Raw genomic sequence first — 22,659 nt, 5'->3', positions numbered from 1 at the left:
AAACAATGGCTTCAACAGAACAGAATACGCCTTCTGGAGTGGCCCAGTCAGAGTCCTGACCTCAATCTGATTGAAATGCTGTGGCATGACCTTAAGAGAGCGATTCACACCAGACATCCCAAGAATATTGCTACACTGAAAAAGTTTTGTGCAGAGGAGTGGTCCAAAATTACTCCAGATCGTTGTGCAGGTGTGATCTGCAACTACAGGAAACGTTTGGTTGAGGTTATTGCTGCCAAAGGAGTGTCAACCAGTTATTAAGTCCAAAGGTTCACATACTTTTTCCACCCTGAACTGTGAATGTTTCCATCTTCTGTTCAATTAAAACATGACAACAGCTAATGTTTGTGTAGCATTATTTTAAGCAGACTGTGTTTTTCTACTGTTGTGACTTACCTGACGTTTAGAGCGCATTTTATGGCCAATTCATGCAAAACTCCACGTAATCCCAAAGGGTTCGCATACTTTTTCTTGCAACTGTAATTACTCAAAGCTAACCTGAGTTAACGTGCAAATACTAACTAGAAGGGCAGGCTTGCTTGCACCAATAATACAAACGATTAAAACCTGCCCTTTGGGCAGAGGCATTCAAATCAGGTAACTGGCTGATCATTTTGTAAACTTTTTCACATTTTAATAAAGATACAAGATCAACACCGGCGCATAATTTTAAAACAGCATTGTTCACACACTGATATCTAATGGTATCTTGGCAACCTACGTACCAAACACAGGAACACTGTCCAAGTGGTTAAAAAATATATATATATATACATGAAAAAGTATATGGCCTTGTTCATCACCTCCCACTGGGAAGTTGCTTTCTGGAATGTTCAGCAAGGAATCAGTGGATTTAATGTTCTTTTGGGCAATTCTGTAGAAAAAGAACAGAGACTGTTTTAAGCAAACAACCCCCCGTTTTCTCGCAAAAAGGAAAGCACAAGTAGCCTACTTTAATTTATAAGCACAATGGAGAAGTAATACAGGCAGTCCTCAACTTACAATCAGCAACTTGAGCCCAAATCTGTATGTTGCTGAGTGAGGCGTTGCTAAGTGGCATTTTTGCCCCATTTCACAACCTTTTTTTTTATTGCCACAGCTGTTAAGCGAATCACTGCAGTTGTTAAATCAGTAACACAGGTGGCATCCCCGTTGACTTGGCTTGTCGCAAAAGGGGGATTGCGTGACGCTGGGACGCTGCAACGGTCACAAATACGAGTCCGTTGCCAAGCGTTTGAATTTTGATCACGCGCCCCCTGGGGATGCTGCCACAGTTGTGTGACGAACGGTCCTAGGTCACTTTTTTTTAGCACCGTCGTAACTTTGAACGGTCACTAAATGAACTGCCATAAGTTGAGGACCACCTGTAAAGTGGACATACGAGCCCCACACCACCCCAACTGAAAGTCTAACTATCTTTATGCCGGAAGTTAAGAGAGAGAAGAAACTAGGATCATTGGCTAATTTAAGACAAAGAGTTTAAAACTTTTTGTTCCAACAAGCGAGCCTGGACTGACTTTGGTTTTAAATTTGGCTTTCATTGGGTTAAATTGTCATTTATTCATTACATCCATTGTTTAATTCTTTTTTAAATTTTGTATTTTATGTTTTTTAATTTTTTATTGTTGTGAGCCGCCCTGAGTCCTTGGGGAGAAGGGCGGCATATAAATTTAATAAATAAATCTAAATCTAAAATCAGGTTGTGAAAAAGCCTTAGTTCTGTTTCAGGAGCCAAAAAAAAAAGCTGTACTTATACATAAGCAACAAACTTATAATGGCCAGGATTTTATTTTTAGCTATTCAGGACCGGACCTAAAAAAGCCAGATTCTTTTTTTAGATTTACCTGTTCTGTCAAACTTTCTCTCACTTCAGTAGAAAAATGACTAAAAAAAAACCAAATAAGACTTTAAACCAGAATTATTTTTGTTAGGAATAATAGGAGCTGATTAGGAGAAAGATTGCAGATATCTAATACTACACGTATTAACGGCAGCAAGAGTTGTACTTGCCCAACGTTGGAAAAAATGAAAACTTACCAACTGAAGAAGTACTAATTAAGAAAATTCTAAAGCGTGCAGAAATGGATAGATTGACTTTAAAGATTAAAGAGGAAAGAAGACTCCGTGCGCTTTAGAACATGGGATAATTTCTATCAATGGCTGGAAAAACGTGTCAGAGAGGAAGGAACGCGATATGTAATTTTGAATATATACTAGCAAGAAGACGACTATTGAGTGATTAATTAACACATTGTTTATGATAATTAACTATATCTATTGCTGTTAGTGAAACACATGTACGCAGACATTATGCTGTTTGCTAAATATTGAAAATTTAATTTGGATAATCCCCAACCCCAACCCTAACCCTAACCCCATTTTATTCCTAGCCCTTTAAAAACTAATAAAATCTATAAATAATAAAAAAAACCTTTCTCACTTCAGGAGTCTGGTACATTAAGTGCTGCATGCACGCTGTTCTTCTTCAGACAGAGAAGAGATCTAGAAAAGAAAGAAAATGAGTCGGTTTTATTTATTTTATTTCTAACCTGCCTTTACTGTTTTTATAAATAACTCAAGGCAGCAAACATACAGGACACAATACTCCTCCTTCCTCCTTCCCCCCCCCCCGCCCAGTAACACCAGTGAGGTGGTTTGGGCTGAGTGTGTGTGATTGGCCCAAAATCACCTGGCCGGCTTTCATGCCTAAGGCAGGATTAGAACTGGCAGTCCTCCAGTGGTTGTTGTTTTTAGCTGCTATGGACAATGTTCCTCCAGGCCTTCCTGTCCTCTACCATCTTCTGGAGTCCATTTAGGCTCACGCCTCCTGCTTCAGTGACTCCATCCAGCCACCTCATTCTCTGTCGTCCCCTTCTTCTCTTGCCCTCAACCTTTCCCAGCATGAGGCTCTTCTCCAGTGAGTCCTTCCTTCTCATTAGGTGGCCAAAGGATTTGAGTTTCAGCTTCAGGATCTGGCCTTCTAAACAGCAGTCAGGGTTGGTCTCCTCTAGGACTGACCGGTTTGATCGCCTTGCAGTCCAAGGGACTCGCAAGAGTCTCCTCCAGCACCATACTTCAAAGGCCTCAATTCTTTGGTGCTCAGCCTTTTTTATGGTCCAACTTTCACAGCCATACATTGCAACTGGGAAGACCATGGCCTTGACTATATGCACTTTTGTTGGCAGGGTGATGTCTCTGCTTTTTAGTACGCTGTCCAGATTTACCATGACTTTCCTCCCCAGGAGCAAGCGTCTTTTAATTTCTTGGCTGCAGTCCCCACCGCAGCTACTCCTGTTTGCAACCTTCTCATAAGCGAAGTCAATGGGGATGCATGCCAGAGTCACTCGAAAGTTTACTGCGTCACGTAGTCCTTGACTACCCTTCATTTAGTGATGGTTCAAAATTACAGGGGCACTGAGAAATAAATGACTTACAACCAAGTCCCTTTTGACCGTCACAGCATCCCCAATTGTGGTTGTAGGTCCTAGTGGGCAGACACTAAGCTATGAGCCAGCTGTGTGCTGCAGCCACCAAAAAAGCCAACACAGTGCTAGGCTGCATTAACAGAGGGACGGAATCAAGATCAGGTGAAGTATTAATACCACTTTACAATGCCTTGGTAAGGCCACACCTGGAATACTGCATCCAGTTTTGGTCACCACGATGTAAAAAAGATGTCGAGACTCTAGAAAGAGTACAGAGAAGAGCAACAAAGATGATTGGGGGACTGGAGGCTAAAACATATAGGGAACGGTTGCTGGAATTGGGTATGTGTAGTTTAATGAAGAGAAGGGTGAGGGGTGACATGATAGCAGTGTTCCAATATCTCAGGGGCTGCCCCAAAGAAGAGGGAGTCAAGCTGTTCTCCAAAGCACCTGAAGGCAGGACAAGAAGCAATGGATGGAAACTAACCAAGGAGAGAAGCAACTTAGAACTAAGGAGGAATTTCCAGACAAGTGGGAACAATTAACCAGTGGAACAATCTGCCTCCAGAAGCAGTGAATGCTCCAACACTGGAAGTTTTTAAGAAGAGATCGGATAACCATTTGTCTGAAATGGTATAGGGTTTCCTGCCTGAGCAGGAGGTTAGGCTAGAAGACCTCCAAGGTCCCTTCCAACAAATTGTTGTTTTTGTTATAAAACAAAGTGGTTGATTTCGATGAAACTTTGCAACAAACTGATAGGGGCTTTTAATTCCCAATGCAAGCTGGCTTTTTCTTATTTTCATATGAATGTTCTTCAATGCTCTGAGGGCCATTTAGTAGAAAAGCAAGATATGCATTTAAGAAGTAAATGGGCAAAACTTTAAAACAGGAGATAATATATCTGCCGATGTTGGCCTTGGATAAATTGTTTCTGCCTTTCCTCACTTGATTCTAAATTGTAATTATAGTTCATAAAGTACAATTACTGTGTTCATACTGGTAAGGCAATTAAATCACGACAGTGAAATGGCTTGCTAAATCATAAATCGTCAATAAGCTGCAACAGCTAAGCCAAACAAGCCAGTTATGGCTTAAAGAGTAATGTGCTTCATTGTCACATTTGATTTGGCTGAGCTTGTATGAACGCAACAATTAACTCTACTGTATGGTTTAGGATACTGCCTTTAGGTTAATTGGATAAGCAGATTACTCAAAGGCAGTTTTAGAGTTGGTAGAATCCCTTGTAATAAAGAACTGCCCTCTGCCATCAAGCTCTTATTTGATGCGTGAGGGTCTTTGGCGCTCTCTGAGCTTGGCTGTTTACTTGCAGACGTTTCGTGACCCAACTAGGTAACATCATCAGTGCTAGAAGGGAGTGGGGTGTGCAGAGGAGAAGAGGAGGAGGAGGAGGGTGGGGTCCCTGGTGCTCTCTGAGCTTGGCTGTTTCCTTGCAGACGTTTCGTGATCCCACTAGCTAACATCATCAGGGCTAGAAAGGAGTGGGGTTTGCCCTTCTCTTATATATCATGGTTTGCCCTGCCAGAGTTGTTTTCTTCTTGGAGGTTCCTTGATTAAGCTGTTTTAGACAGACAGTAAACCTCACATTCTCTTCTGGCACTGATGATGTTACCTAGTTGGGTAATGAAACGTCTGCAAGAAAACAAGTTCTAATGGCACCAAGGACCCCACAAGTTCAACCTTCAGCTATTGGCATTCCTTGAGATGTGGTCCTATTTCGCCAGACCTCTGGCTGGGTATAAACAATGCTGGCTTGAAGCATGCTGATCCCTAGAAACGTTTCCTGGCGATTCAAACGGAGCTTCGTACACTCTGGCAAATATTCCAAAGGAAGAGGAGAAGGTAAAATATTGAGGGCAGCACGCATTATAGTACCAATCGGGACCAAAGCATTACCTCCGTCCCAGTGTGCTGCTGTACTTCCTGGACCAGCTTCACGGTTTTAGCCAGCGTGGGGCGGATGACACGCATGGACTCTCGCCGCTCTGCAGAAATGTTCTCCAGCTCTTCGCACAAGCTTTTGTAACGGGATTTCATGACGGAGAGCTGCTTTACCAGGACCAGAGGATTTTCCTGTTTTCGGAGCAAGAAATCCGGAAAGACCAAAAGCGTCAAGCATGAAGAAGAGAAGGTCCACAAAAGCAGATTCAGAAGTCAATGTGAGAGAGAAGGTTCCATTCTGGTCCTAAGTCGAGGACTACCTGTCGAATTCTAAACAAGCCACAGTCAACCTGGAAGCCTTTGATGACAACAAATCTTAAGATGAGAATTCAATTAGCTATTCAATTAACAGAATTGGACTGGGTGTTGCGGAGGGGGTGTGACCAGGGCAACAGAGAGGGGATCTGTGACTTTACCTTTGGGGTCTTCAAACTGGGCTCTCTCCTTAATAATTATTCCCTCTCTGAAATGTTGATCAATAATTCTCTTATTGGTCAGTGTAATTTTTTCCCCAGAATGAACATATGGAGAATTCACCGTTGCTTTAGCTAAACCAGGGGTCTTCAAACTTGGCCCTTGTGGACTTCAACTCCCAGAATTCCTCAGCAAGGCACGCTGGCTGAGGAATTCTGGGAGTTGAAGTCCACAAGTCATCAAAGGGCCAAGTTTGAAGACCCCTGCCATAGGATCATCAAGAGCACGAAGAAACAGTTGGAAAAGAGAACAGGTGGCTTCTTCACAACTCTTTAAGCCAATTCCCGAAGCGGATACCAAAAAGGGTACACGGAAGAACTTCTTTTGGACCGCCCTATGCTGTTGTCCATCAATTTCACTGGACGCCTAAGATCGAATATTGGAATCAGGGATGGGGAATCGGGAACCTATCCTGAGTCTAACTGCGGGGTGCAGAAAGCTTCTTTCAATCCAAATATTATTATTTTTTTTGCAAACCTCAATGATGTTGGTTGGATCGAGGGGAAAAAAAAAAGAGTTTGGCCTTTCCATCTCCAGAATGTTAATAATCAATCTCTACGTTAGTAAGTACTTCTGTAAGTTAGTTAGCCTGGGGAGGTCCTTGGTGTGGGGGCATTATAGCCTTAAAGGATAGCCTGGACAAAGGTGCTTTTTCCAAAGGCGACTGGACTTTTTTTGTTTTTCCTTGAAGATATGTTGCTTCTCCTCCAAGAGGCTTCTTCAGTTCTGACCGAAGCTTCCTGGAGGAGCAAAAAATCTTCAGGAAAAAGAATGCCCAGTTACTTTTTGAAAAAGCACCTTGGGGGCAGCCATGACCCGGATGTCGGAGCATCTCCACAGACAAATACTTTGAACAGTTTTCCAAGGGCAAAGGTGAGACAAACATCGAATCTGTATGCATATATGGGGTATCATTGTAAGCTCCCCAAAATGGCCTGTTTAAGAAAGAGGCAAAATTGTAATGGCTATGTGGTCCTTGGTGCTCTATGTGAGCTTGGTTGCTTCCCTACAAGACGTTTCATTACCAAACTTGGTAACATCGTCAATGCTACAGGGGAGTGGGGTCTGCTCTCTGTTTAAGTGACAAGAAGGAAACACTCCCAATAAAATTGACAAGGTTACCTAGTTTGGTAATGAAACATCTGCAAGAAAACAACCAATCTCCGGGAGCACCAAGGACTCCACAGCTGTTCTCTTCTTCCTCCTCCTCTGTGTAAACCCCTCCTTCTTTTACCTCTGTGTGTGTGTGTGTGTGTTGTCTTGGTTTACATTTTAAAAAGAGAATGATAATCAATTAACATCCATAATGATTGAATTTGATAATCCCCTAATGAGTATATTAATTAATAATATATTTGATCTTCCCTTCTCCCATTTATATATTCCTTTGTCAATCTTAAAACATAATGTAATAATATTAGTATTAATATTGATGATGATGATGATGATGATGATAATAATAATAATAATAATAATAATAATAATAATAATAAAGTTGGAAAGGACCTTGGAGGTCATCTAGTCCAACCCCCTGCTCAGGCAGGAAACCCTATATCATTTCAGACAAATGGCTGTCCAGTCTCTTCTATGTAATTCTTAATATTTTCAGTACATGAATGATTTATAGACATTTTTTATATTTGTACAAATAATAATATGTATAACATTTTTTCCAGCTTATATTATTCTTATAGTTATAATAATTATTCTTATTAGTTCACCATGCATCCTATTTTCGTGGTTTTTGTTTAATCTTAATTTCCCTTTTACATTCCATCCGTTCCTTATTAGTCAGGATTTCTTCTTTTGCCACTAATGATGTTACCTAGTTGCGTAACATCCAAGCTCAGCAAGCACGGATGACCCCACAGTTCAATCCTGAGCTACAAATGGCTAGCATCATTCAAGTCCCCGGTTTGTTCTGGCTGAATAGGGTCAATCTGAAAACTGGAGTTTGTAAATCATGGCTTATGGGCTGTGCAACTCCAAACCCCGGTGCTAAAATACGGTCACACTAAGGAACCTTAAAGATAAGGTTTTAAAATATTTCTTAAGAGGATTTCAGCAATGCTTTCAAGCTAAGGACGATACCTCTTCAGCGAGTCCATTAGGAAGCCGTTTCATCATTTCAAAGTCCAACGTTGTCTGGATGTAATCCAGATCAGATTCAGCCTTCTGGAACTAAAACATGAAAAACCATCACAACCCATTAACATGATGTACAGAGCGAGATATAAGGTAAAGGTAAAGGTTCCCCCGCACACGCGTGCTAGTCGTTTCCGACTCTAGGGGCCGGTGCTCATCTCCGTTTCAAAGCCGAAGAGCCAGCGCTTGTCCGAGGACGTCTCCGTGGTCATGTGGCCGGCATGACTAGACGCCAAAGGCGCACAGAACGCTGTTACCTTCCCACCGTAGTGGTCCCTATTTTTCTACTTGCATTTTTACGTGCTTTCGAACTGCTAGGTTGGCAGAAGCTGGGACGAGTAACAGGCGCTTATTCTGTTACGCGGCACTCGGGATTCGACCCGCCAAACTGCCGACTTTCTGATCAACAAGCTCAGCATCCTAACCCACTGAGCCACCGCGTCCCTTCTACAGAGCGAGAGGACCACCACAATTAATGCCCATGCTTAGTAGAAATTGGGGCAGGAAAGATGGCATAAGAGTCATTTTGTAGGGGAGATGGATGGCATAAACATTTAATAAATGAAAGAACGTAGAGTAGAGCAGAGTGGAATACAAATCTTTATTGAGAATGGAATGGAATGGAGCAGAAGGACCGTATCTTTCCATATTGATGGCATTTCACCCTCTCTTAACAGAATAACAAAGTTGGAAGAGAATCTGGAGGTCTTCTAGTCCAACCCCACTATTCAAGCGGGAAGCCCTATACCATTTCAGACAAATGGCTGTCCAGTCTCTTCTTAAAACTTTTCAGTGTTGGAGCATTCACAGCTTCTGGAGGCAGGTTGTTTCACTGATTAGCTGATTTCCTAAATTTAAATTTGATTTATGATTGCTAAGGGAGTGTAACTGCATGTTCAGAAACATGGGTCCTCTCGGCTGAGAGGCCTTTGCATTAAATCAGGGGTAGGCAACCTTGGCTCTTTTATGACTCGTGGACTTCAACTCCCAGAATTCCTGAGCCAGCATGGAAAGCTCTCCCTTTCCCATCAGCATGGCTGGCTCAGGAATTCTGGGAGTTGAAGTCCACGAGTCATAAAAGAGCCAAGGTTGCCTACCCCTGGCCTAGGGCAGTGTTTTCTCAACCTAGGCCATTTTGAGAGGAGTAGACTTCAACTCCTAGAATTTACCAGCCAGCATTGCTGGCTGGGGAATTCTGGGAGTTGAAGTCCTTCCCTGTTAAAATGGCCAAGGTTGAGAAATTCTGGCGTTTATGGCATATCATATTATACACACACACACACACAGTATTAACATTTAACCTAGGTTAGTAAACCCCAATAAAATACACGTGGTTCCTCAATTTATGACCAAAAATTTATATCGCTAGGCGAAACATCTGTGAAGTGAATTTTGCCCCACTTGATGACCTTTCTTGCCTCTGTTGTTAAGTGAATCACTACAATTGTTCAGTTAGCAACATGGTTGTTAAGAGAATCTGGCTACCCCTGGTACTAGGGCATTTAAAAACAAATAAACTGGGTTCTCTTTCCTGCCTCCGTTTTTTCCCTTGTTTCAATTGACTCTGCACGCTCCCGTGCTTAATTTTTCCTTGATCGCAGACTTCCAGAAATAATTCTTATAAAAGCACGGGAGATTTTTTTTTTAGGTAATGCTTTTATGGCTCTTGCATTTACTTCAAGGCCCATACCTCACTTTAACGACACCTTGAGGACTTGGTTTCAATCAAATCTTCCAGCTACAATATGAATAAACGTTTTGGCGAACGGTGCCCAAATGGCATTCAGCAAACACTTGCATTCACCGGCCTCCAGAGGTGGCGAATGCTCCAACACTGGAAGTTTTTAAGAAGAGACTGGACAGCCATTTGTCTGAAATGGTAGGTATAGGGTCTCCTTCCAACATCATCATTATTATTATTACAAGGTAAGGATGCAGGATTCCCTGCGGCTACGCAGTCAGGCAGGTTTCGAAGAAGAGGAACTTTGTTCATTTTGCCTGACCCACGGAATAAGTGGTACCTGCAGGAAATCAGGCAGGACAATTGGCAGGGGGATTGATTTTCTGACATGTATTTGCAAGTCCCAGAAGTCCTTAATTAACCACATGGCATGACAGAATAACAGAGTTGGAAGGGACCTTGGAGGTCATCTAGTCCAACCCCCCTGCTCAGGCAGGAAACCCTATACCACTTCAGACAAATGGCTGTCCAGTCTCTTCTTAAAAACTTCCAGTGTTGGAGCATTCACCGCTTCGGGAGGCAGGTTGTTCCACTGGTTAATTGTTCTCACTGTCAGGAAATTTCTCCTTAGTTCCAGGTTGCTTCTCTCCTTCATGAGTTTCCGTTGCTTTTTCTCCTGCCTTCAGGTGCTTTGGAGAAGAGCTTGACTGCCTCTTCTTTGGGGCAGCCCCTCAAATATTGGAAGGCTGCTATCATGTCACCCCCTAGTCCAGGGGTAGGCAACTTTGGCTCCTTTATGACTCGTGGACTTCAACTCCCCGAACTCCTGAGCCAGCATGGTTGAGCCTGGAATCTTCTCCCTTTCTCCTCAGCATGGCTGGCTCAGGAATTCTGGGAGTTGAAGTCCACGAAGTCATAAAAGAGTCTAGGTTGCCTACCCTTGGCCTAGTCCTTTTCATTAAATTAGATATACCCAGTTCCTGCAACCGTTCTTCACCCTTTAGCTGTCACTCCCCTAATCATCTCTGTTGCTCTTTGCTGCATTCTTGCTGTTAAGTGTCTCCTACAATTTACCCCAATGTTAGGAGCTGCTATTTCAGGCCCTAATTCCTTGTTTCAAACCGCCAATCCCTTCTTCATAAAGGATAAAACAGTACAGGTAGCCCTTGACTTACGGTCATCCGTCCAGTGACTGAAAAAAGTAAGCGATCGCCATTTTTCACACTTACATGCCTTGTCCCATCCCCGTGGTTACGTGAGCAAAATTCCAAAGCTCGGCAAGCGATGCAGTTGTCCCGGGGTCATGCGGCCAGCTTTTGTGACTTTCTGACAAGCAAAATCAATGGGGGGTACAACTGGCTCCCTAACTGAACTGCAGGGATTCAAGAACAACCGGGGGGGGGCAAGAAAGCTCTTAAAATGGGGCAAAACTCACTTCACTGCACCGCTCAGCGACAGAAATGTTGGCCTCGACTGTCGTAAGTCGAGGAATACCTGTATATAAAGCCATTGTGATTTCACCAGAGTTTGCAGGCTGGTTTCCATAGAACAGACAGACAGATTTCATACACCAACAGATCAGGGTTAGGATTAGGAATAGAGTTAGGGTTAGACTAGATCAGGGGTAGCCAACTTTGGCTCTTTTATGACTCGTGGACTTCAACTCCCCGAATTCCTGAGCCAGCCATGCTGAGGGGAAAGGGAGAGCTTTCCAAGCTGAGCCATGCCGGCTCAGGAATTCTGGGAGTTGAAGTCCACGAGTCATAAAAGAGCCGAGGTTGCCTACTCCTGGACTAGATAGATCAACAGAAAGTGGAGACTGAGCATGTTAAAGAGAAACAAATTCTCTCCTTCACTCATTATGAAGGGAGAACCAATTTGATGTTTGGTGGTGAAGGTATCAGGCTAGAATCCAGGAGACAACGAGTTCTAGTACCGCCTTAGGCGTGAACCAATTACCAGGAGATGGTGAGTTCTAGCACCGCCTTAGGCATGCAAGCCAGCTGGGTGACTCTGAGCCAATCACCAGGAGACCGTGAGTTCTAGCACTGCCTGAGGCACGAAAAAGCCGGCTGGGTGACTTTGAGCCAATCACCAGGAGACGGTGAGTTCTAGCACTGCCTGAGGCACGAAAAAGCCGGCTGGGTGACTTTGAGCCAATCACCAGGAGACCGTGAGTTCTAGCACTGCCTGAGGCATGAAAAAGCCGGCTGGGTGACTTTGAGCCAATCACCAGGAGACGGTGAGTTCTAGCACTGCCTGAGGTACGAAAAAGCCGGCTGGGTGACTTTGAGCCAATCACCAGGAGACGGTGAGTTCTAGCACTGCCTGAGGCACGAAAAAGCCGGCTGGGTGACTTTGAGCCAATCACCAGGAGACCGTGAGTTCTAGCACTGCCTGAGGCATGAAAAAGCCGGCTGGGTGACTTTGAGCCAATCACCAGGAGACGGTGAGTTCTAGCACTGCCTGAGGTACGAAAAAGCCGGCTGGGTGACTTTGAGCCAATCACCAGGAGACGGTGAGTTCTAGCACTGCCTGAGGCACGAAAAAGCCGGCTGGGTGACTTTGAGCCAATCACCAGGAGACGGTGAGTTCTAGCACTGCCTGAGGCACGAAAAAGCCGGCTGGGTGACTTTGAGCCAATCACCAGGAGACGGTGAGTTCTAGTCCTACCTTTGACATGAAAGCCGGCTGGGTGACTTTGGGCCAGTCCTTTTTCCACCCAACCCACCTCACAGGATTGTTGTGCGGAAAACAGGAGAAGGAAGGAGCATTACGTATGTTCATCGCCGAGTTATTTATAAAACAAAGACAGGCAAGACACAAATCTAATACTGTCAATAGTAAATAAATTGTTGAATAAACTGCAGGATCATTACAGGAATCATCAGCTGGACCCAACCAACTGTGAAGCCGCAGAAGAAGCCTCGGTGAGGAGAATCTTTGGACCTCCACAGCCGGCATTTTCAGAAACCATTTCGCAGCTTCCTTTTCCCAGCTGCCTTTCAGCAAATAGCAAGAGCACTTAGACTTATATACCGCTTCACAGTGCTTTACAGCCCTAAGTGACTTGCAGAGTCAGCCTGTGGCCCCCAACCATCGGGGTCCTCATTTTACCGACCTCGGAAGGATGGAAAGCTGAGTCAACCTTGAGCCAGTCAGGATTGAACCTTCCTGGCTGTGGCCAAAGACAGCCTGCAATGCTGCATTTTAACCACAGGGAAGGGAAGGGAAGGGAAGGAAAGGGGAGGGGGAGTGGGGGGAAAGGAAAGGAAGTGAAAGGGAAGGAAAGGAAAGAAGGAAGGGAAGTACAGGATAAGAAGATAGAAAGGAAAAAAGGAAAGGAGGAAAGGGAAGGAAAGTGAAGGGGAGGGGAGGGGGAGGGAAAGGAAAGAGGAAAGTGAAAGGGAAGGAAAGGGAAGGAAAGAAGGAAGGGAAGGGAAGAAGAGGGAAGGGAAGTACAGGATAAAAAGATAGAAAGGAAAAAAAGGAAAGGAGGAAAGGGAAGGAAAGGAAAGTGAAGGGGAGGGGAGGGGGAGGGAAAGGAAAGGAAAGAGGAAAGGGAAAGGAAGTGAAAGGGAAGGAAAGGAAAGAAGGAAGGGAAGAAGAGGGAAGAGAAGTACAGGATAAGAGGATAGAAAGGAAAAAAGGAAAGGAGGAGAGGAAACGGAAGGAAAGGGAAAGGGAACGGAAGTGAAAGGGAAGGAAGAAAGGGAAGGAAAGGAGGAAAGGGAAGTGAAAGGAAAAGAGGGAAGGGAAGAGAAATGGAAGGGAAGGAAAGGAGAGGGGGGAAGGGAAAGGAGGAAAGGGGAAGGGAAGGAAAAGGAATAGCATTGACATGCTACCCCATATTGCTTTACACTCCTCTCTAAGCAGCTGATAAAAGAGCCAGCGTATTGCTCCCACCGTGGCTTCTAAAACTGACCTGCTGAGCAGAATCTTCCCTCGGTTCTTCGGCCCATTAAAGCTCATAGACCTCTTTGATCAACAGGTCACCTGAGAGCCCAGATTCTTCGGAGCCCCAAACGCTCCATCCGGCCAGAGAGAGTTGGGAGGAAATGCGTGGGCCCAGCAGGCCGCCGTTGCAGGATCTGCTCGCAAGTGCTTTGACAATACTATTGCACTGCTAGCCGTGAAGTACAGTAGTGCAATGAAGTCAGAGCTCCTGTCAGCAGGAAAACCCTTGGGGAACCGAGGGACAGAGTCGGAAGGGACCTTGGAGGTCTTCTAGTCCAGCCTACTCAAGCAGGACACCTTACGCCAGGGGTCCTCAAACGTGACAAACACTTTTAAGACTGGTGGACTTCAACTCCCAGAATTCCCCAGCCAGCATGGCTGGCTGGGGAATTCTGGGAGTTGAAGTCCACCAGTCTTAAAAGTGGCCAGGTTTGAGGACCCCTACCATACACCATTCTGGAGAATTGGCGGTTAGGTCTCTTCTTTAAAAGCCTCCAGCGATGGAGCAGCCACAACTTCTGGAGGCGAGCTGTTCCACTGGTTGATTGTGCTCACTGTTCGGGTAATTCCTCCTTAGTTCTAGGTGGCTTCTCTCCTCGATGAGCTTCCATCCAAGGCAACTGTGGACGCCATAAGCCACGTGAGGCTCGGAATTCAGCGGCCGGTGTTTTTCCTTGAGCAGAAAGCCAGCTTCCAAAAGGGAAGAATCCGTTCCGATCAAACCATGCCACCTGCAGCGACGCCTTATTCCAACGGTCGGACGATGCTCCTTACGGGTTTGGTCTCATCGAACAATAATAATAATAATAATAATAATAATAATAATAATAATAATAATAATAATAATGTTGGAAGAGACCTTGGAGGTCATCTAGTCCAACCCACTACTCAGGCAGGAAACCCTGCACCATTTCAGACAAACGGCTATCCGGTCTCTGCTTAAAAACTTCCAGGGTTGGAGCATTCACAGCTTCTGGAGGCAGGTTGTTAATAATAATAATAATAATAAAGTTGGAAGGGATCTTGGAGGTCATCTAGTCCAACCCCCTGCTCAGGCAGGAAACCTTATACCATTTCAGACAAATGGCTGTCCAGTCTCTTCTTAAAAACCTCCAGTGTTGGAGCATCCACAGCTTCTGGAGGCAGGTGGTTCCACTGGTTAATTGTTCTCACTGTCAGGAAGTTTCTCTTTAGTTCCTGGTTGCTTCTCTGCTTGATGAGTTTCCATCCAGTTGTTTCTTGTCCTGCCTTCAGGGGCTTTGGAGAACAGCTCAATTCCCTCTTCTTTATGGCAACCCCATAATTCAGAGGACCGTCTCCATGCATAGCATCAGCCAGATTCCAGCGGTCTGACTCAAGAGAGTTATTTGTAAAAGTAGGAGATAAGCACAGTCCTCCATGGGGCTGGGGTGGGGGGTGATGTGTGCAGAAACATGCAGGAGATGAAAAGAATGCAGGCCCTGCAAAGGGGGGAGTCGCATTCCTGCAGATCCCAACCCAACCATTTGCCTCCCCAAAGAAACAGCGCCGTCTCAATAATCAGGGAATCTGTTTTGTTTTTAGGCAAAGCTGTTGGCAAAATGGGCAAAGGATGCACAGACTAGCACACAGAAACTTTGGTGGACTTGTATCCAGCGGTGGGATTCAGCCGGCTCGCACCACTTCGGCAGAACCGGTAGCTTAATTTTTGTTGTTTTTGTTGCCCAGGCCCAGAACGGACTTACTTCTGGAAGCAGCATACAAACAGACACACACAGAGAGAACCGGCTGTTCGCATCTTTGAATCCTATCGCTGCTTGTTATCGTAATGCAAAAGCGCGCTCGTGCTTTTAATGCTTCTGCAGCAAAACTCAAAAGATAAATGAATGAATAAATGAATGAATAAATCAATCCACCCAGAGGGCAAGATGGGATTTCCCATTCCTGTTTTTAGGCAACCGCGCAGCTTCCCAAACCTTTACGATAACAGGATTTCCCTTTTACGTTGTGTTTTAGCTGACAAGAGCATTACTGGCCAATGCCCTTTTAACATTGCACTGCTTTTTGTGCATGTTCACTAGTAGTACAACATAAAAAGGGCAGTGGACAGACACTTCTCACCCTGCAGAAAACCGTGAGACAGAACAACAGAATGACGAGTTGAAAGGGACCTTGGAGGTCATCTAGTCCAACCCCCTGCTCGGGCAGGAGACTGTATAAATTTCAGACAAATGGCTGTGCAATCTCTTCTTAAAAACTTCCAGTGTTGGAGCATTCATAATTTCTGGAGGCAGGTGGTTCCGCTGGTTAATTGTCCTCACTGTCAGGACATTTCTCCTTAGTTCTAGGTTGCCTCTCTTTAACAAGCTTCCACCTCTTGCAGCAAAGAGTCCCATGGTCCATACTGGCAAAAACAGAAAGTCTTTGACTTCATTAAACAGAGTAACAAGAGTTGGAAGGGACCTTGGAGGTCATCTAGTCCAACCCCCCTGCTCAGGCAGGAGAACCTATATCATTTCAGACAAATGGCGGTCCAACCTCTTTTTAAAAACTTCCAGTGATGGAGCACCCACGACTTCTGGTGGCAAGCTGTTCCACTGGTTAATTGTCCTCACTGTCAGGAAGTTTCTCCTTAGTTCCAGCTTGCTTCTCCGCTTGATTAGTTTCCGTCTGTGGCTTCTTCTTCTGCCTTCTGGAGCTTTGGAGAATAATTTGACCCCCACTTCTTTGTGGCAGCCCCTCAAATACTGAAACACTGCTTTCATGTCACCCCTAGTCCCTCCTTTTTCCACGGCACGCCAGAAACCGGGCCACGTAAACAAGCAAAGCTCCATCTGTGGGATGCAGGCAGCCCACGAAACCACACCCCCTCCGGTCTGTGGAACCCGGTGCCTGCTGCCTCAAAGGTTGCAGGTGGGGGGAGATCACTGCTCTAAACTAGCCATAGGTCCGGCGCTCCCACAGAGAAGGCCTCCTAAGGGTGCCGCCGTTCGGAGAATGCCGTCTGGTGGCTCCCAGGGGGAGGGCGTTCTCTGTGGGCGCGCCGGACCTATGGAACCGTTTACCGGTTGAGCTCCGGATGGCTCCCGACCTTCGCTCCTTCCGACGCGACCTAAAAACCTATCTGTTTGAGCAATCTGGTCTGGTCTGACGGGTTTTTGTTTTAATTATTGTTTTAATGTAATTTATCTTCTGCATTTAGGCATTAGGGTTTAACTTATTTTCAATTTCTGTATTTGTACATTTTTGATATTTATGTCACTGTTCACCGCCCTGAGTCCTTGGGAAGAAGGGCAGTATACAAATCAAATCAAATCAAATCAAATCAAATCAAATCAAAATAAATAAATAAATAAATAAATAAATAAATAAATAAATAAATAAATAAATATCCAGTTCTTGCAATTGTCCTTCATAATGAAGACAAGGCAAGCTCAAGAGGCCATCCTTAGCAAACAGAAAAAGGGGAAAAAATTGCCAGCCAGCCAACAAGCCACCCAGTGTCCCTTTTGTAGGGGGAGATGAATGGCCTAGAATTTTAATAAATAAATAACCAATAAATAAATCTTAAGAGGAGGACAGAAAAGCTTCGAGAGCGTTGTAATCCTGGGAAGAGGCTCCATAAGGAGCATGGAAATTAAAGCAAAAACCTACTTTGGGTCCCGTTGAGGAGTTCCAGCAAAAGTTCCTCATTTGCCGCTAGTCCTCAACTTTCAGCTCTGCATTTAGTGAACTTTCGAAGTTACGAGAGTGCTGGAAAAAGGGGCTTATGACCCTTTTTCACGCTTACGACCATTCTGGTATCCCCAGTCGTGTGATCAAAATTCGGACACTTGGCAACTGGCATATATTTATGAAGGTGGCAGTGTTCCCGGGCTGATGGGAACACCTTTTGCCACCTTCAGACAAACAAAAAGTCACGGGGAAGCCAGATTGTCTTCACAAGCACGTTACTAATTACAGAATAACAGAGTTGGGTGGGACCTTGTAGGTTATCTAGTCCAACGCCTGCCCTGTACCCTGTTCCCCAAATCCCACGTTTCTTCTGACTTTATAATGGAAAACCCAAGTTCCTCTTGTATAAGAAAACTTACACTGTGTGTTCTTTCGCCCTAACAAACAAAGCAGTCAAACACTGCTTGGGTTTTCCATTATATAATGAGAAGAAATGGAGGATTTGGGGAACAGGGTGCAGGCAATCCTCGACTTGCAACTACGAACTCAGCCAAAATTTCTGTTGCTAAGAAAATCAGTCAAGCGAGGTTTGCACGATGTTATGACCTTTTTTCTTGCCACAGTTGTTAAGTAAATCACTGCAGTTGTTAAGTCTCCTGGCTTGAGTGGGGCGTTGGACTAGATGACCTACAAGGTCCCTTCTTATACAAAAGTGTCAGTTCATAACTCCAGGGCAAAGAACAAGAGTAATTTATTTATTTATTTATTTTAATTCCATTTATATCCCGCCCTTCTCCGAAGACTCAGGGCGGCTTACAAGCTTAGCAGTAGCCTTCATTCTATGTATATGCCTGCTTATTAGGGCTTTCATACACCCCCCAAGCGGCATTATTACAAAGTCAGCTTAATTGCCCCCAACAATCTGGGTCCTCATTTTACCTACCTCGGAAGGATGGAAGGCTGAGTCAACCTTGAGCCTGGTGGGACTCGAACCTGCACTAATTGCAGGCAGCTGGTGTTACTTAAGGAGGCATTAGCCCACTGCTCCACCAAAGCTCCCACAGATCCGAAAACTATATACATATCTTTGTGTGTGTGTGTGTGTGTGAGAGAGAGACAGAGACAGAGAGAGGAGAGAGAGAGAGAGAGAGAGAGAGGGAGAGGCATATTAAATATTAAGTTTCCATTGCTGAACAATATTCATTGTTTAAATGGACACAATAACAAAACCATTCCAACCCAACCGCACACAAAAATTGAAATATTGAGCCTTGGTGGAGCAGTGGGCTAATGCCTCCTTAAGTAACACCAGCTGCCTGCATTTATTGCAGGTTCGAGTCCCACCAGGCTCAAGGTTGACTCAGCCTTCCATCCTTCCGAGGTAGGTAAAATGAGGACCCAGATTGTTGGGGGCAATAAGCTGACTTTGTAATGATGCCGCTTGGGGGGGGGGGCGAAAGCCCTAATAAGCAGGCATATACATAGAATGAAGGCTATTGCTAAGCACATTTGATTTGTGCTTAGATTGTAAGCCGCCCTGAGTCTTCGGAGAAGGGCGGGATATAAATGGGATTAAAATAAAATAAATAAATAAATAAATTTATTGTTCCCTCACCTTTCTCAATTGTCTTCCAATCATCTATTTTTAAAATATATCTATTTGATATACTGGGGCTTCCTTCTGATCCAATACAGCAGGTTTTTTTTTACACCTACATTTCATTCCTTAAACAATGATTGCTTCATTTCCAAAAGATGCTCCAACAGCATTTAATATTTGTCTTCTGCCTTTATTATTTTTTATAAATAAGGCAGGGAAGATACTAATATTCCTTCCTCCTCCCATTTTCCCCACAATGACCCAGTCACCCAGCCAGCTTTTATGCCTGGGGGGGGGGAAACTAGAACTCACAGCCTCCTGGTAATTGGCCCACAATCACCCAGCTTAGCCTTTCATGCTGAAGGCAGGACTAGAACTCACCAAAGTCATCCAACAAGCTTGTTTGCCTAAGGTGGGACTAGAACTCACAGTCTCCTAGTGATTGGTCCAAAGTCACCCGATTCGACTTCACGCCTAAGGCAAGACTGGAATTCACTCTCCCCTGGTTTCTAGCCTGGTGCCTGAACCACTTGACCAAATTGGCTCTCATTGTTATTTAGCCTCACAATATTCTTGCAGTGCCAACTAGGCTGGGGGGAAAAAGGGTCCACAGCTGAACGTGGCACTGGGTATAGGTTGATGTACAATCTCGTGTACTTGCTTTTGTTGAAAGAAAATTTTTTCCTCAGGGTCCACTCCAAGCTGGAAATAAACAAAATGGAGACTGCTTCAGAAAGAAGGTTGTAGTTTATTGAAGAGCACAGCCAGACAGAAGCATGGCTCTGGGAAAGCTGACCACACGGAGCTGGGAGTGGTGGGTTTTCATACCTTCTTGAGCTTTTGTTGGGAGTTCTTCCTATGACATGAACTTTGACCTGAGTCTAAGTCTGCCTTTCTGGTATTCTGATGGCGCTGGGTTAATCCTATTATGTCCTAAAGGTCATATCCTGCTTCCCTGGGGCTGTGGCTGATGGCTATGACCTGTGTTGGTTTTTTGGGGGTGAGGGTTTGTTGATTCTAGGGATCTTTGTCTTTCTAATCCCATCATCTCTAACCTTCCAGGTTCTTTCTGAAAGAATTATGATATCTGCATTTCTACAGAGATGGTTTCTGTGTGGGGGAGGAAGACTTGGATCTATTAAGAAAAAACTGGGCATGCTTTTCTGCCTTTTTAAGATCCTTTGAGGAAATATAATCTGCCCTTTTTAATATCTCCTTCTCTTGGTGGTGGTGGGAGTTGCTGACCTCCCACACTTTCAATTCGCTTATGGGTAAAAATGCGATAAATCTGCCTTTTCTTAATCTGGTGCTTCCCAGACCTGCTACACTGCAGGTAGAGTCAACCCCAGGTAGCATTTTGTATGGGCAGACGATAAGATGTAGGGTCCACTCAGCCCCCTCCAGAGGGCAACAGGATTGTTGTTGTTGTTGTTGTTAGCTGCGAAGTCGTGTCCGACCCATCGCGACCCTATGGACAATGTTCCTCCAGGCCTTCCTGTCCTCTACCATCTTCTGGAGTCTCTTTAAGTTCACGCCTACTGCTTCATTGACTCCATCCAGCCACCTCATTCTCTGTCGTCCCCTTCTTCTCTTGCCCTCAACCTTTCCCAGCATTAGGCTCTTCTCCAGCGAGTCCTTCCTTCTCATTAGGTGGCCAAAGGATTTGAGTTTTAGCTTCAGGATCTGGCCTTCTAAAGAGCAGTCAGGGTTGATCTCCTCTAAGGACTGACCGGTTTAATCGCCTTGCAGTCCAAGGGACTCGCAGGAGTCTTCTACAGCACCATAGCTCAAAGGCCTCAATTCTTTGGTGCTTGGCCTTTCTTATGGTCCAACTTTCACTGCCATACTTTGCAACTGGGAAGACCATAGCCTTGACTATACGCACTTTTGTTGACAGGCAACAAGATTAGGAAGTCCCTAAATAAGCTTTCAGAGGACAAAACAAATCCATACTTTACTACAAGTACAAGCGCAATGCAGTCAGCCCTCGACTTACCGCCACCAATTCGAGCCCAGCATTTCCGCGGCTTAAGAGCAAGATTCCTGAAGTGAGTTTGGTCCCATTTTAAGGCCTCTCCTGCCACAGCTGTTCAGCAAATCCCAGCCGTTGTTAAGTTAGAAGTACGGCTGCTAAGTGAACCTGGCTTCCCCTCTTGAGTTTGCTCGTCAGAAGGTCGCCAAAAGGGGATCTCGTGACCTCTACCCAAACATTGCAACCGTCATACGTACGAGTCAGTTGCCGAGCCTCTGAATTTTGATCACGTGACCCCGGGAACGCATCCCTAAGTTTGAAAAATGCTTTTTTTCAGTGCTGTTGTAACTTCGGCCCCTAAGCGAACCGTTGTAAGTGGAGGACAAACCTGTGAGTAAGGGAAGGTTATATTTTTTTTTCCTTTTCAACGGATCTCTTCCCATTTTTCCTCCTATGCAACCAGCCACAGAAACATCCCAGCACACAAGCCCCGCCTACACGCAGTATTGGCCACGCCTACACGCAGTATTGGCCACGCCCCCCGGGAATCGGGGAGAATGGATCAGCACCAAGAGGCCACGCCCACCGACGGACCACGCCCACCCTCGAGCAAGACGGCAGAAAGAAACGGAGCGAGCCCACAAACCCCCTTTCGGGGTGAATAATGGGCACGCCCACATACACTCTCAGCCTTTCCCCCCCCTCCTGGCGTGAGGAATGGTTGGATCCGGCGGGGGGAGGGGGGAGGTTTTCTTACATTCCTGCCCTCCTCCGCGGCTTTTCCACCCCTTTTGTTCCTTCCGTTCGTTTAGGCCGCTCTTCAGGGGGCCACTTCGGTCCTCAAGGGAACGGCGGCTCCGTTCTGCGCGGTGGCGGCCCGCCAGCAGTCCCGAGACTTACCATGGTCTCGAGCGTAGTAACCGCCGTCTCCATGTTGAATAGTTGACATTCCTCAGGCGGTGGCATTCTCCCCTCCCCTCGCGGGACCGCCCCTTTCTTGGCTGACTGGAAGAGACGACGCTCCCTATTGGGCACTTGTCATTCGATCCTCCGCTTCATTGGCTGCTCCCGAGGACGTCCTTACATCTATTGGATCATGACTGAGATGACGCCCCACGATGAGACGAGAGCTCTAATTGGGTGCCTTAGAAGCTACGCCCTTTCCCATTGGTTCGTTAATAGCGAAGCGAGGTGAGGAAAAAAATCAGAGAGGCCGGATTGGCTGGCGGGCATCAGCATGCGGCGCTTCATTCGCCCTTCGCGTAGCTTTTAATTTTCAAAGGCGGGCCGGCTCGTCGATGCCCTCCTTCCTCCCGCCTCGCCGACTTTGACTCTGATTGGCTCCCGTTTGAAAGCCGAAAAGCTGATTGGTTGAGCCGCCCGTCAATCAGAGGGACTGTAAGGCCTTTGAAGTTCGAGGCGGATGGAACGTTGGATCTCGCTGCTGCGCTCTGATTGGCTCCGGCGGAGTTTGAATGTTTGGCCAGGCGATGCAGCTGGCGCGTTCAGACGTGGCTCTTCGCATCCAGGGCGGCAGCTCAGCCCGGGTGGTTTGAGCAGGATCGTCCCGGACAAAGGCTTGCTCTGAGCTTCTGCCTTCCTAGTCCTTGCATCTGCCAGAAGAGTCGGCTCACGGGGACTGGTTCGCGCGACACGTGAGCAACGGATTTAGTACGTCGTGGGAATCCCGTCGTTGGTCCACGGGATGGGCCAATCGGACCGGCACGCGAACCTGGGCTGGGTTTGATTCGTTTGGGAGCTTCCTGTGCCGTAAACGGATCCCTTGTGTTCG

General features: G+C 45.6%; 1 protein-coding gene across 2 annotated transcripts; it reads right to left on the bottom strand.

The window, feature by feature from the left end:
- Nucleotides 1–221: 221 nt before the first annotated feature.
- SKA2 (spindle and kinetochore associated complex subunit 2) lies at nucleotides 222–21,821 on the bottom strand. 2 transcript variants are annotated; one of them, XM_083379893.1, is made up of 6 exons: nucleotides 21,768–21,821; nucleotides 19,553–19,597; nucleotides 7,950–8,039; nucleotides 5,340–5,516; nucleotides 2,441–2,502; nucleotides 222–874 (listed from the first exon to the last, which is right to left on the bottom strand). In XM_083379893.1, exons 1-5 carry the CDS (start codon nucleotides 21,798–21,800, stop codon nucleotides 2,458–2,460), a joined length of 390 nt encoding a protein of 129 aa, XP_083236019.1. In that variant the 5' UTR covers nucleotides 21,801–21,821; the 3' UTR covers nucleotides 222–874; nucleotides 2,441–2,457. The 2 variants fall into 2 exon arrangements, with proteins under 2 accessions (XP_083236019.1, XP_083236020.1); XM_083379894.1 differs by lacking the exons at nucleotides 19,553–19,597; nucleotides 21,768–21,821 and adding an exon at nucleotides 10,860–11,346.
- Between the last annotated feature and the right edge of the window lie 838 nt (nucleotides 21,822–22,659).

This window comes from Vipera ursinii (genome assembly GCF_947247035.1).
Source record: "Vipera ursinii genome assembly, chromosome: 1".
NCBI lineage: Eukaryota > Metazoa > Chordata > Lepidosauria > Squamata > Viperidae > Vipera > Vipera ursinii.
Note: the sequence above shows the minus strand (reverse complement) of the source record. Positions and strands in the feature narration are given on the sequence as shown.